Raw genomic sequence first — 12875 nt, forward strand, 5'->3', positions numbered from 1 at the left:
CTTCACCCCTGTCCCTTGGGTGGCTGGGGGGGGGGCCCCTTGATTGAAGGGGTCCCCACTCCCCCAGGGTACCCCGGCCAGGGGTGACTAGTTGGATTTTTGATGCCACGGCCGCAGGGCACTATATAAAAGTGACCCCCGGCTGTGGCATTATCTGTCCAGCTAGTGGAGCCCGGAGCTGGTTTTAAAAATACGGGGGACCCCTACTCTTTTTGTCCCCCGTATTTTTGGAACCAGGACCAGGCGCAGAGCCCGATGCTGGTTGCTTAAATATGGGGGAACCCCTGTCAATTTTTTCCCCATATTTCTGCAACCAGGATCGGCTCAAAGAGCCCGAGGCTGGTTATGCTTAGAAGGGGGGACCCCACGCAATTTTTTTTAAAGAAAATAACCACTTTCCCACACCTTCCCACTGATATACATGCACGGATCTCATGGATCCCTGCATGCCTATACAATCACGGATTAAAAAAGCAGGTCTGTGTTTTTTTAGCACTTTTTTTACGAGTTGTAATTTTTCACGGCAGTGTTTTTTTTTTTTTTTGCTTTGCACTTCTTAGTAAATTACCGAGATTCATACTTAAACAGCCGCGTTTTGACTGATGGTGTATTCATTTGTATTTTTTTTGTTGGACTTCCAAAAAATTACGAATGCCCTCATCACTGCCGTGATTATTGCTTAGTAAATTACCGAGATGACACTTTGATGAAAAAAACGGCATCTCGGTCAAAATCGGGACCTTAGTAAATTTACCCCAGAGTCCCCTTTTTACACATTATGGCAGAGTCCCCTTTTTACACATTATGGCAGACAGCGTCCCCCTTTTTACACATTACGGCAGACAGCGTCCCCTTTTTACACATTACGGCACACAGCGCCCTCCTTTGTACACATTACGGCAGACAGCATTCGCTTTTTTACACATTACGGCAGACAGCGTTCCCCTTTTTACACATTACGGCAGACAGTGTCCCCCTTTAACACATTACAGCAGACAGCGTCCCCTTTTTACACATTACGGCAGACAGCATCCCCTTTTACACATTACAGCAGACAGTGTCCCCTTTTTACACATTACAGCAGACAGCGTCCCCCTTTTACACATTACAGCAGACAGCGTCCCCTTTTTACACATTACGGTAGACAGCGTCCCCCTTTTTACACATTACAGCAGACATCGTCCCCTTTTTACACATTACGGCACACAGCGCCCTCCTTTGTACACATTACGGCAGACAGCGTCCCCCTTTTTACACATTACGGCAGACAGCGTCCCCCTTTTTACACATTACGGCAGACAGCATCCCCTTTTACACATTATAGAAGACAGCGTCCCCTTTTAACACATTACGGCAGACAGCGTCCCCCTTTTTACACATTACGGCACATAGCGCCCTCCTTTGTACACATTTAGGCAGACAGCGTCCCCCTTTTTACACATTACGGCAGACAGCATCCCCTTTTTACAAATTACGGCAGACAGTGTCCCCCTTTTAACATTGCGAAAGACAATGTCCCCCTTTTTACACATTACGGCAGACAGCGTCCCCTTTTTTACACATTACGGCAGACAGCGTCCCCCTTTTTACACATTACGGCAGACAGTGTTCCCCTATTTACACATTACGGCAGACAGCATCCCCTTTTTACATATTACGGCAAACAGAGTCCCCTTTTTACACATTACGGCAGACAGCGCCCCCCTTTTTACACATTACGGCAGACAGCGTCCCCTTTTTACACATTACGGCAAACAGCGTCCCCTTTTTACACATTACGGCAGACAGCGTCCCCCTTTTTACACATTACGGCAGCCAGTCACCCTTTTTACACATTACGGCAGACAGAATAGATAGAGAAATAAATAGAGAGAGAGAGAGATACAGAGAGAGATACTTACCATCTCTCCCTGCTGGCAGTCAGGCTCCTCGTGCTGGCAGATCCCAGGCAGGGGAGGAGGAGGAGGAGGGAGGGAAACTGGAGCCACAGCAGCGCTACGTAATTGGTAGAGGCGCCGCTGCAGCATTCCCCTCTCCTTCCGCATTGGCTGCCCGCCGCCGCTGTGAATGCTGGGATGAAGGAACCCCATCCCAGCATTCACAGAAGCACCGGGCAGCCAATACGGAAAGAGAGGGGACTGCTGCAGCGGTGCCTCTACCAATTACATAGTGCTGCTGCGGCTCCAGTCCCCCTCCCTCCTCCTCCTTCTCCTCTGCCTCTGGCGCTGCTGCTCTCCTCACCTGCCTCCGGACCGGCTTCTCCAGTGCGGCACACACAGCAGAGGCGGCTTGTAATGAGTCAATTTGACTCATTACAAGCCGCTGGCCATTGTGTCCTCAGGGCAACTGCACTGTGTGCCAGGCACACCTGGCACACATGTAGTTATGGCGCTGCACAACTGTAACCCTCTGTATACAATACAGTATTCATGTGTCCCCCTCTGTATACCTTACATACTTGTGTCCAGCTCTACACATTACAATATACACCTATACACACATTCCATACCTAAAAATATATAGGGGCGTAGCTTCATGGGGAAGGGGCATGGTCACAAAATAATACCAAATAATACCAATTCATACTACGTCGCACAGTAGTCTCCATTATTCAAATTACGCTGCACAGTAGTGCCACTACACCAGGTAGAGCCCAATTAAAACATTACGGCAGACAGTCCCCCTTTTTACACATTACGGCAGACAGCATCCCCTTTTACACATTACAGCAGACAGCGTCCCCCTTTTACACATTACAGCAGACAGCGTCCCCTTTTTACACATTACGGCAGACAGCGTCCCCCTTTTTACACATTACAGCAGACATCGTCCCCTTTTTACACATTATGGCACACAGTGCCCTCCTTTGTACACATTACGGCAGACAGCGTCCCCCTTTTTAAACATTACGGCAGACAGCATCCCCCTTTTACACATTATAGCAGACAGCGTCCCCTTTTTACACATTACGGCAGACAGCGTCCCCCTTTTTACACATTACGGCAGACAGCGTCCCCTTTTTTACACATTACGGCAGACAGCGTCCCCCTTTTTACACATTACGGCACACAGCGCCCTCCTTTGTACACATTACGGCAGACAGCTTTCCCTTTTTTACACATTACGGCAGACAGTGTCCCCTTTTTACACATTACGGCAGACAGCGTCCCCCTTTTTACACATTACGGCAGACAGCGTCCCCTTTTAACACATTACGGCAGACAGTGTCCCCCTTTTTACACATTACGGCAGACAGAGTCCCCTTTTTACACATTACGGCAGACAGTGTCCCACTTTTTAAACATTACTGCAGAGTCCCCTTTTTACACATTACGGCAGACAGAGTCCCTTTTTACAAATTATGGCAGACAGCGTCCCCCTTTTTACACATTACGGCAGACAGCGTCCCCTTTTTACACATTACGGCACACAGTGCCCTCCTTAGTACACATTACGGCAGACAGCAATTCCTTTTTTACACATTACGGCAGACAGCATCCCCCTTTTTACACATTACGGCAGACAGCGTCCCCCTTTTTACACATCACGGCAGACAGCGTCCCCTTTTTTACACATTACGGCAGACAGCGTCCCCTTTTTTACACATTTAGGCAGACAGCGTCCCCCTTTTTACACATTACGGCACACAGCGCCCTCTTTTGTACACATTACGGCAGACAGCATTCCCTTTTTTACACATTACGGCAGACAGTGTCCACTTTTTACACATTACGGCAGACAGCGTCCCCCTTTTTATACATTACGGCAGACAGCGTCCCCTTTTAACACATTACGGCAGACAGTGTCTCTCTTTTTACACATTAGGGCAGACAGAGTCCCCTTTTTACACATTACGGCAGACAGTGTCCCCCTTTTTACACATTACAGCAGAGTCCCCTTTTTACACATTACGGCAGACAGAGTCCCTTTTTACACATTATGGCAGACAGCATCCCCCTTTTTACACATTACGGTAGATAGCGTCCCCTTTTTACACATTACGGCACACAGTGCCCTCCTTTGTACACATTACGGCAGACAGCATTTCCTTTTTTACACATTACGGCAGACAGCATCCCCCTTTTTACACATTACGGCAGACAGAGTCCCCTTTCTACACATTATGGCAGACAGCGTCCCTTTTTTACACATTATGGCAGACAGTGTCCCCCTTTTTACACATTACGGCAGACAGCGTCCCCTTTTTACACATTATGGCAAACAGAGTCCCCTTTTTACACATTACGGCAGACAGCGTCCCCCTTTTTACACATTACGGCAGACAGCGTCCCCTTTTTACACATTACGGCAAACAGCATCCCCTTTTTACACATTACGGCAGACAGCGTCCCCCTTTTTACACATTACGGCAGCCAGTCCCCCTTTTTACACATTACGGCAGACAGAATAGATAGAGAGAGAGAGAGATGCAGAGAGAGAGATACTTACCATCTCTCCCTACTGGCAGTCAGGCTCCTTGTGCTGGCAGATCCCAGGCAGGGGAGGAGGAGGAGGAGGGAGGGAAACTGGAGCCACAGCAGCGCTATGTAATTGGTAGAGGCGCCACTGCAGCATTCCCCTCTCCTTCCGCATTGGCTGCCCGCCGCCGCTGTGAATGAAGGATGAAGGAACCCAATCCCAGCATTCACAGCAGCGCCGGGCAGCCAATACGGAAAGAGAGGGGACTGCTGCAGCGGTGCCTCTACCAATTACATAGTGCTGCTGCGGCTCCAGTCCCCCTCCCTCCTCCTCCTTCTCCTCTGCCTCTGGCGCTGCTGCTCTCCTCCCCTGCCTCCGGACCGGCTTCTCCAGTGCGGCACACACAGCAGAGGCGGCTTGTAATGAGTCAATTTGACTCATTACAAGCCGCTGGCCATTGTGTCCTCAGGGCAACTGCACTGTGTGCCAGGCACACCTGGCACACATGTAGTTACGGCGCTGCACAACTGTAACCCTCTGTATACAATACAGTATTCATGTGTCCCCCTCTGTATACCTTACATACTTGTGTCCAGCTCTACACATTACAATATACACCTATACACACATTCCATACCGAAAAAATATATACGGGCGTGGCTTCATGGGGAAGGGAAGTGGTCACAAAATAATACCAAATAATACCAATTCATACTACTTTGCACAGTAGTCTCCATTATTCAAATTACACTGCACAGTAGTGCCACTACACCAGGTAGAGCCCAATTAAAACATTACGGCAGACAGTCCCTCTTTTTACACATTACGGCAGACAGCATCCCCCTTTTACACATTACAGCAGACAGCGTCCCCTTTTTACACATTACAGCAGACAGCATCCCCTTTTACACATTACAGCAGACAGTGTCCCCTTTTTACACATTTCAGCAGACAGCGTCCCCCTTTTACACATTACAGCAGACAGCGTCCCCTTTTTACACAATACGGCAGACAGCGTCCCCCTTTTTACACATTACAGCAGACATTGTCCCCTTTTTACACATTATGGCACACAGCGCCCTCCTTTGTACACATTACGGCAGACAGCGTCCCCCTTTTTAAACATTACGGCAGACAGCATCCCCTTTTACACATTATAGCAGACAGCGTCCCCTTTTTACACATTACGGCAGACAGCGTCCCCCTTTTTACACATTACGGCAGACAGCGTCTACTTTTTTACACATTACGGCAGACAGCGTCCCCTTTTTTACACATTTAGGCAGACAGCGTCCCCCTTTTTACACATTACGGCAGACAGCATCCCCTTTTTACAAATTACGGCAGACAGTGTCCCCCTTTTAACATTACAACAGACAATGTCCCTTTTTTTACACATTTCGGCAGACAGCGTCCCCTTTTTTACACATTACGGCAGGCAGCGTCCCCCTTTTTACACATTACGGCAGACAGCGTTCCCCTATTTACACATTACGGCAGACAGCATCCCCTTTTTACATATTACGGCAGACAGCGTCCCCCTTTTTACACATTATGGCAGACAGTGACCCCTTTTTACACATTACGGAAAACAGCGTCCCCTTTTTACACATTACAGCAGACAGCGTCCCCCTTTTTACACATTACGGCAGCCAGTCCCCCTTTTTACACATTACGGCAGACAGAATAGATAGAGAAATAAATAGAGAGAGAGAGATACAGAGAGAGAGATACTTTCAATCTCTCCCTGCTGGCAGTCAGGCTACTCGTGCTGGCAGATCCCAGGCAGGTGAGGAGGAGGAGGAGGAGGGAGGGAAACTGGAGCCACAGCAGCGCTATGTAATTGGTAGAGGCGCCGCTGCAGCATTCCCCTCTCCTTCCGCATTGGCTGCCCGCCGCCGCTGTGAATGCTGGGATGAAGGAACCCCATCCCAGCATTCACAGTAGCGCCGGGCAGCCAATACAGAAAGAGAGGGGACTGCTGCAGCGGTGCCTCTACCAATTACATAGTGCTGCTGCGGCTCCAGTCCGCCTCCCTCCTCCACCTTCTCCTCTGCCTCTGGCGCTGCTGCTCTCCTCCCCTGCCTCCAGACCGGCTTCTCCAGCGCGGCACACACAGCAGAGGTGGCTTATAATGAGTCAATTTGACTTATTACAAGCCGCTGGCCGTTGCGTCCTCAGGGCAACTGCACTGTGTGCCAGGCACACCTGGCACACATGTAGTTACGGTGCAGCACAACTGTAACCCTCTGTACACAATACAGTATTCACATGTCCCCCTCTGTATACATTATTACATACTTGTGTCCAGCTCTACACATTACAATATACACCTATACACACATTCCATACCTGTCACCCTCTGACAGATAAATAATTGCTCCAGCCAATAAGATCCCAACTGTTAGTTTTCAAACACATGACAGTTGGCTGAGCAATGAGCAACAAGTTTTATCATTCACAATTATTACTCGTTGATAAATAAGATCCCAATGTGATGAAGGAGAACTACAAATGAGAGTATTTCCCAATCTTACCTGAGTCAGTGATGACAGTGACAGTCAGATACAGCCTCCATTGCAGCATGTCTTCTGCCTTCTGGAAGTACGTCACTAGGTCTTCCCTTTTCAAAGTGGCAGTACCTTCACCTTGTGATATCTGGTACATACAAATTCCAGTTAGAGGGAAAAGAGCCCAAAAGGTGAAGATACCCAAAGACAGAGATAGTTTGATTGTTGGTGGATTGTCGATCCTTTTAGCCTAAATTTGGCACAAATTGTTTAGTGTATGCCCTAAAATGCGGTTATATTATGATCAGTCAGATGTAGAGTATGGCTAGATGAATAACTAGTTAGTCAATGAACACTGTTTCACTAGGTACAATCACTGGCAAAAAATTCTTACTGGCAAGGGTGTAGCTACCATAGGTACAGAGAGTGCAGCTGCTATGGGGCCCAGAGCTGAGAGGGGCCACCTTCCCTGTCACAGTTACATGTGTTATATACAGGGGTGTAGCTACCATACAGAGAGTGCAGCTGCTATGTGGCCCAGAGCTGAGAGGGGCCACCTTCCCTGTCACAGTTACATGTGTTATATACAGGGTGTAGCTACCATAGGTACAGAGAGTGCAGCTGCTATGGGGCCCAGAGCTGAGAGGGGCCACCTTCCCTGTCACAGTTTCATGTGCTATATACAGGGTGTAGCTACCATAGATGCAGGGAATGCAGCTGCTATGGGGCCCAGATCTGAGAAGGGCCTGCTTTCCCTGTCACAGTTACATGTGTTATATACAGGGCGTAGCTACCATAGGTGCAGGGAGCGCAGCTGCTCTGGGGCCCAGAGCTGAGAGGGGCCACCTTCCCTGTTAGGGTTACATGTGCTTTATACATTTTTTACGACTGGGTGGTACAGATATAGCCGCACTCAGATTTGCCACCGAGCATCCTAGTTGCTGCAGAGCTGGCATGGCTAGTGTGCACATGTTCTATGATGCATGCACTCACCGCCATAGGAAATACATTGGACTGCGGCTAGTTGCAGCCCAACGTATTAAGTTGCACCCACGGCACAGCATGCCATTTGTTGCCCATGCAGCCATGCCTCGGGTGCGATGAGAGTGGCTACATCTGTACATAGAGGCACTTACACACTTTTACCTTTAGGCCTGCAATATATCTACAGTAGTTATGTCCCTGGTCCTGCTCATTGTAATGTGATATAAAATGTGTATTGTGGCACAACAGGAAGTTGAGGCACTATAGTGTAGCATAATATGAATTGGGGGCATGGTATGTCATAAAGTGAATTGAGGGTCCTGTGTTGCATCATGTGTTCTGGCAGACCTACAATGTGAAATAACAGGAACTAGGGCACCACTATGGTTTATAAAATAGGCTAAGGCACTCCTTTGGTTCAGAAAATGAACTACAGTAGGACACTATTATGGGGCAAAACATTAACAACTGTTGCAGAGCGGCGTAGAAGCATTGGGACAGGGGCCTTTTTAAAATGTTGCTATGGGGCCCACAAAATTCTGGCTATGCCCCTGCTAACTGGTGTCATGTGATATGGTCACTCAGCCTGTATACTGTGCAATTGGATCTGTAATAACTATCCATTTTGGCCTTCCACCTAGGTGGAGACCGTATAGATTGTTGTTTATAGGGTAGGGTATAGTATTACAATGAAGGGATGTGGGTGAGGATAAAAATCACATGCAAGAGAGTTTTAGATCCAATAAAATCAAAGCATATGCACTGAAAATTGAGCTAAATTGAGACTTTTGTCACTTTGGAAGTTGCAATGTTTCTTTAAGTAACGTGACTCCCATTCCTGGCAACAGGGTAGAATTGTGCTAAACAGTCTCTGGGAACCTTGGCAGTCCCTTTGCCTCTCGGTGGAACTTGTGTCTGTTTCTTTGTGCATTTGCCATAGAATAAACCAGGGAACAATGGGGCTAATTCAGATCAGCGATGCGATTGACATCTCAGCGCAGCAATTGCCTCTGCCTGATTGACAGGCAGAGGCGTTCACTTGGCTGGAGGGGGTGGGCAAATGCCGCCGTTTTGGGGGCGTGGTCTGGGCAGCCCAGGCGTGTCCGGACCATGCAGGGAGCAGGCCGTGGTGGCTGCGTGATGACACACGCAGCCACTGTGACCCGGGACACAGCGAAAAGTCACCTACCAGCTCAGCAATGCTGCGCAGGTAGGGACTTACTTAACAGGTGCGCTAGCATCGCCGCCGTGCGATGCTATTGCACCCACGTGGCGGTGGGAGGGCCAGACATGCGGGGCGAACTAGCCCTGTGCTGGGCGTCCCTCCGCGTGTCCTCTGTCCTCTCCATGGAGTGAGCTCAAGCGCTGTCCTCTGTCCTCTCCAGGGAGTGAGCTCCAGCACTGTCCCCTCCAGGGAGTGAGCTCCAGTTCTCTCCTCTGTCCTCTCCAGGGAGTGAGCTCTGGCACTGTCCTCTGTCCTCTTCAGGGAGTGAGCTCCAGCACTGTCCTCTCCAGGGAGTGAGCTACAACACTGACCTCTGTCCTCTCCAGGGAGTGAGCTCCGGCACTGTCCTCTCCAGGGAGTGAGCTCCGGCGTTGTCCTCTCCAGGGAGTGAGCTCCGGCACTGTCCTCTCCAGGGAGTGAGCTCCGGCGTTGTCCTCTCCAGGGAGTGAGCTCCGGCTTTGTCCTCTCTAGGAAGTGAGATCTGCCGTTGTCCTCTCAGGGGAGTGAGCCCTGGCGTTGTCCTCTCCAGGGAGTGAGCTCTGGCACTGTCCTCTGACCTCTCCAGGGAGTGAGTTCTGACACTGTCCTTTGTCCTCTCCAAGGAGTGAGCTCCAGTGCTGTCCTCTCCAGAGAGTGAGTTCCAGCGATGTCCTCTGTCCTCTCCAGGGAGTTAACTCCAGTGCTGTCCTCTCCAGGGAGTGAGCTCCAGCGCTCTCCTCTGTCTTCTCCAGGCAGTGAGCTCTGGCACTGTCATCTGTCCTCTTCAGGGAGTGAGCTCCAACACTGTCCTCTGTCCTCTCCATGGAGTGAGCTCCAGTGCTGTCCTCTCCAGGGAGTGAGCTCCAGCACTGTCCTCTGTCCTCTCCAGAAAGTGAGCTTCAGCGCTGTCCTCTGTCCTCTCCAGGGAGTGAGCTCCGGCACTGTCCTTTCCAGGGAGTGAGCTCCGGTGTTGTCCTCTCCAGGGAGTGAGCTCCGGCACTGTCCTTTCCAGGGAGTGAGCTCCGGTGTTGTCCTCTCCAGGGAGTGAGCTCCGGCACTGTCCTCTGTTCTCTCCAGGGAGTGAGCTCTGGCACTGTCCTCTCCAGGGAGTTAGCTCCAGCGTTGTCCTCTCCAGGAAGTGAGCTCCGGCGTTGCCCTCTCCAGGAAGTGAGCTCCGACGTTGTCCTCTCCAGGAAGTGAGCTCCGGCGTTGTCCTCTCCAGGAAGTGAGCTCCGGCGTTGTCCTCTCCAGGGAGTGAGCTCCGGCGTTGTCCTCTCCAGGGAGTGAGCTCCGGCACGGTCCTCTGTCCTCTCCAGGGGTGCTCTGTCATCTCTGCTGTATCAGTCCATGGGTGCTCTGTCATCTGTGATGTATCAGTCCAGGGGTGCTCTGTCATTTCTGATGTATCAGTCCAGGGGTGCTCTGTCAGCTCTGCTGTATCAGTCCAGGGGTGCTCTGTAAGCTCTGCTGTATCAGTCCAGGAGTGCTCTGTCAGCTCTGCTGTATCAGTCCAGGGGTGCTCTGTCAGCTCTGCTGTATCAGTCCAGGGGTGCTGTGTCAGCTCTGCTGTATCAGTCCAGGGGTGCTCTGTCAGCTCTGCTGTATCAGTCCAGGGGTGCTGTGTCAGCTCTGCTGTATCAGTCCAGTGGTGCTCTGTCAGCTCTGCTGTATCAGTCCAGGGGTGCTCTGTCAGCTCTGCTGTATCAGTCCAGGGGTGCTCTGTCATCTCTGATGTATCAGTCCAGGGGTGCTCTGTGATCTCTGATGTATCAGTCCAGGGGTGCTGTGTCAGCTGTGCTGTATCAGTCCAGGGGTGCTCTGTCATCTCTGATGTATCAGTCCAGGAGTGCTGTGTCAGCTCTGCTGTATCAGTCCAGGGGTGCTCTGTCAGCTCTGCTGTATCAGTCCAGGGGTGCTCTTTCAGCTCTGCTGTATCAGTCCAGGGGTGCTCTGTCAGCTCTGCTGTATCAGTCCAGGGGTGCTCTTTCAGCTCTGCTGTATCAGTCCAGGGGTGCTCTGTCAGCTCTGCTGTATCAGTCCAGGGGTGCTCTGTCAGCTCTGCTGTATCTGTCCAGGGGTGCTCTGTCATCTCTGCTGTATCAGTCCAGGGGTGCTCTGTAAGCTCTGCTGTATCAGTCCAGGGGTGCTCTGTCATCTCTGCTGTATCAGTCCAGGGGTGCTCTGTCAGCTCTGCTGTATCAGTCCAGGGGTGCTCTGTCATCTCTGCTGTATCAGTCCAGGGGTGCTCTGTCAGCTCTGCTGTATCAGTCCAGGGGTGATCTGTCAGCTCTGCTGTATCAGTCCAGGGGTGCTCTGTCATCTCTGCTGTATCAGTCCAGGGGTGATCTGTCAGCTCTGCTGTATCAGTCCACGGGTGATCTGTCAGCTCTGCTGTATCAGTCCAGGGGTGCTCTGTCTGCTCTGCTGTATCAGTCCAGGGGTGCTCTTTTAGCTCTGCTGTATCAGTCCAGGGGTGCTCTGTCATCTCTGCTGTATCAGTCCAGGGGTGCTCTGTCAGCTCTGCTGTATCAGTCCAAGGGTACTCTGTCAGCTCTGCTGTATCAGTCCAGGGGTGCTCTGTAAGCTCTGCTGTATCAGTCCAGGGGTGCTCTGTCATCTCTGCTGTATCAGTCCAGGGGTGCTCTGTCAGCTCTGCTGTATCAGTCAAGGGGTGATCTGTGAGCTCTGCTGTATCAGTCCAGGGGTGCTCTGTAAGCTCTGCTGTATCAGTCCAGGGGTGCTCTGTCATCTCTGCTGTATCAGTCCAGGGGTGCTCTGTCAGCTCTGCTGTATCAGTCCAGGGGTGATCTGTCAGCTCTGCTGTATCAGTCCAGGGGTGCTCTGTCAGCTCTGCTGTATCAGTCATGGGGTGCTCTGTCAGCTCTGCTGTATCAGTCAAGGGGTGCTCTGTCAGGTCTGCTGTATCAGTCCAGGGGTGCTCTGTCAGCTCTGCTGTATCAGTCCAGGGGTGCTCTGTCAACTCTACTGTATCAGTTCAGGGGTGCTCTGTCAGCTCTGCTGTATCAGTCCAGGGGTGCTCTGTCAGCTCTGATGTATCTGTCCAGGGGTGCTCTGTCAGCTCTGCTGTGTCAGTCCAGGGGTGCTCTGTCAGCTCTGCTGTATCAGTTCAGGGGTGCTCTGTCAGCTCTGCTGTATCAGTCCAGGGGTGCTCTGTCAGCTCTGCTGTATCAGTCCAGGGGTGATCTGTCAGCTCTGCTGTATCAATCCAGGGGTGCTCTTTTAGCTCTGCTGTATCAGTCCAGGGATGCTCTGTCAGCTCTGCTGTATCAGTCCAGGGGTGCTCTGTCAGCTCTGCTGTATCAGTTCAGGGGTGCTTTTTTAGCGTGGATTATTCTACAGAGCGGCGTAAGAAATAAAAGGAGATCTTGAAAGGAATTAAGTTGATAAAGTATGCCTGGGAATAGACTTCTCTAATGGCCCATAAGCGTTGATAGACACACCCATTAGGCATTGATAGACACACCCACTAGTTGGTGATAGACACACCCATTAGGCATTGATAGACACACCCACTAGTCGGTGATAGATATGCCCCTCCAATGGTGCACACCCTGATAAAATGGGCAGTGCACACCTATGGCTAGCACACCAATTTACATTATGACATACAGTGTCCCCAGTTCATACTATGCCACATCAGAGTGCCCTCCAGTTCAAATGCCACACTATAGTGCCTCCATTTCATATTGTGCCACATTAAATTGTCCCAGTTCTTATTATGTATGTAAAATTATAGT

At 50.6% G+C, this 12875-nt stretch overlaps 1 protein-coding gene across 1 annotated transcript in view; it reads right to left on the reverse strand.

The window, feature by feature from the left end:
• LOC134936128 (complement C3-like) overlaps positions 1-12875 on the reverse strand; it is a 613812-nt gene that overhangs the window by 435784 nt on the left and 165153 nt on the right. The window contains exon 9 of the mRNA XM_063931045.1: positions 6957-7077. Within this exon, the coding sequence (XP_063787115.1) occupies positions 6957-7077 (121 nt within the window). The remainder of the gene's footprint in view (positions 1-6956; positions 7078-12875) is intronic.

The sequence above is a fragment of the Pseudophryne corroboree genome, chromosome 6 (assembly GCF_028390025.1).
Source record: "Pseudophryne corroboree isolate aPseCor3 chromosome 6, aPseCor3.hap2, whole genome shotgun sequence".
Taxonomy (NCBI): Eukaryota; Metazoa; Chordata; class Amphibia; order Anura; family Myobatrachidae; genus Pseudophryne; species Pseudophryne corroboree.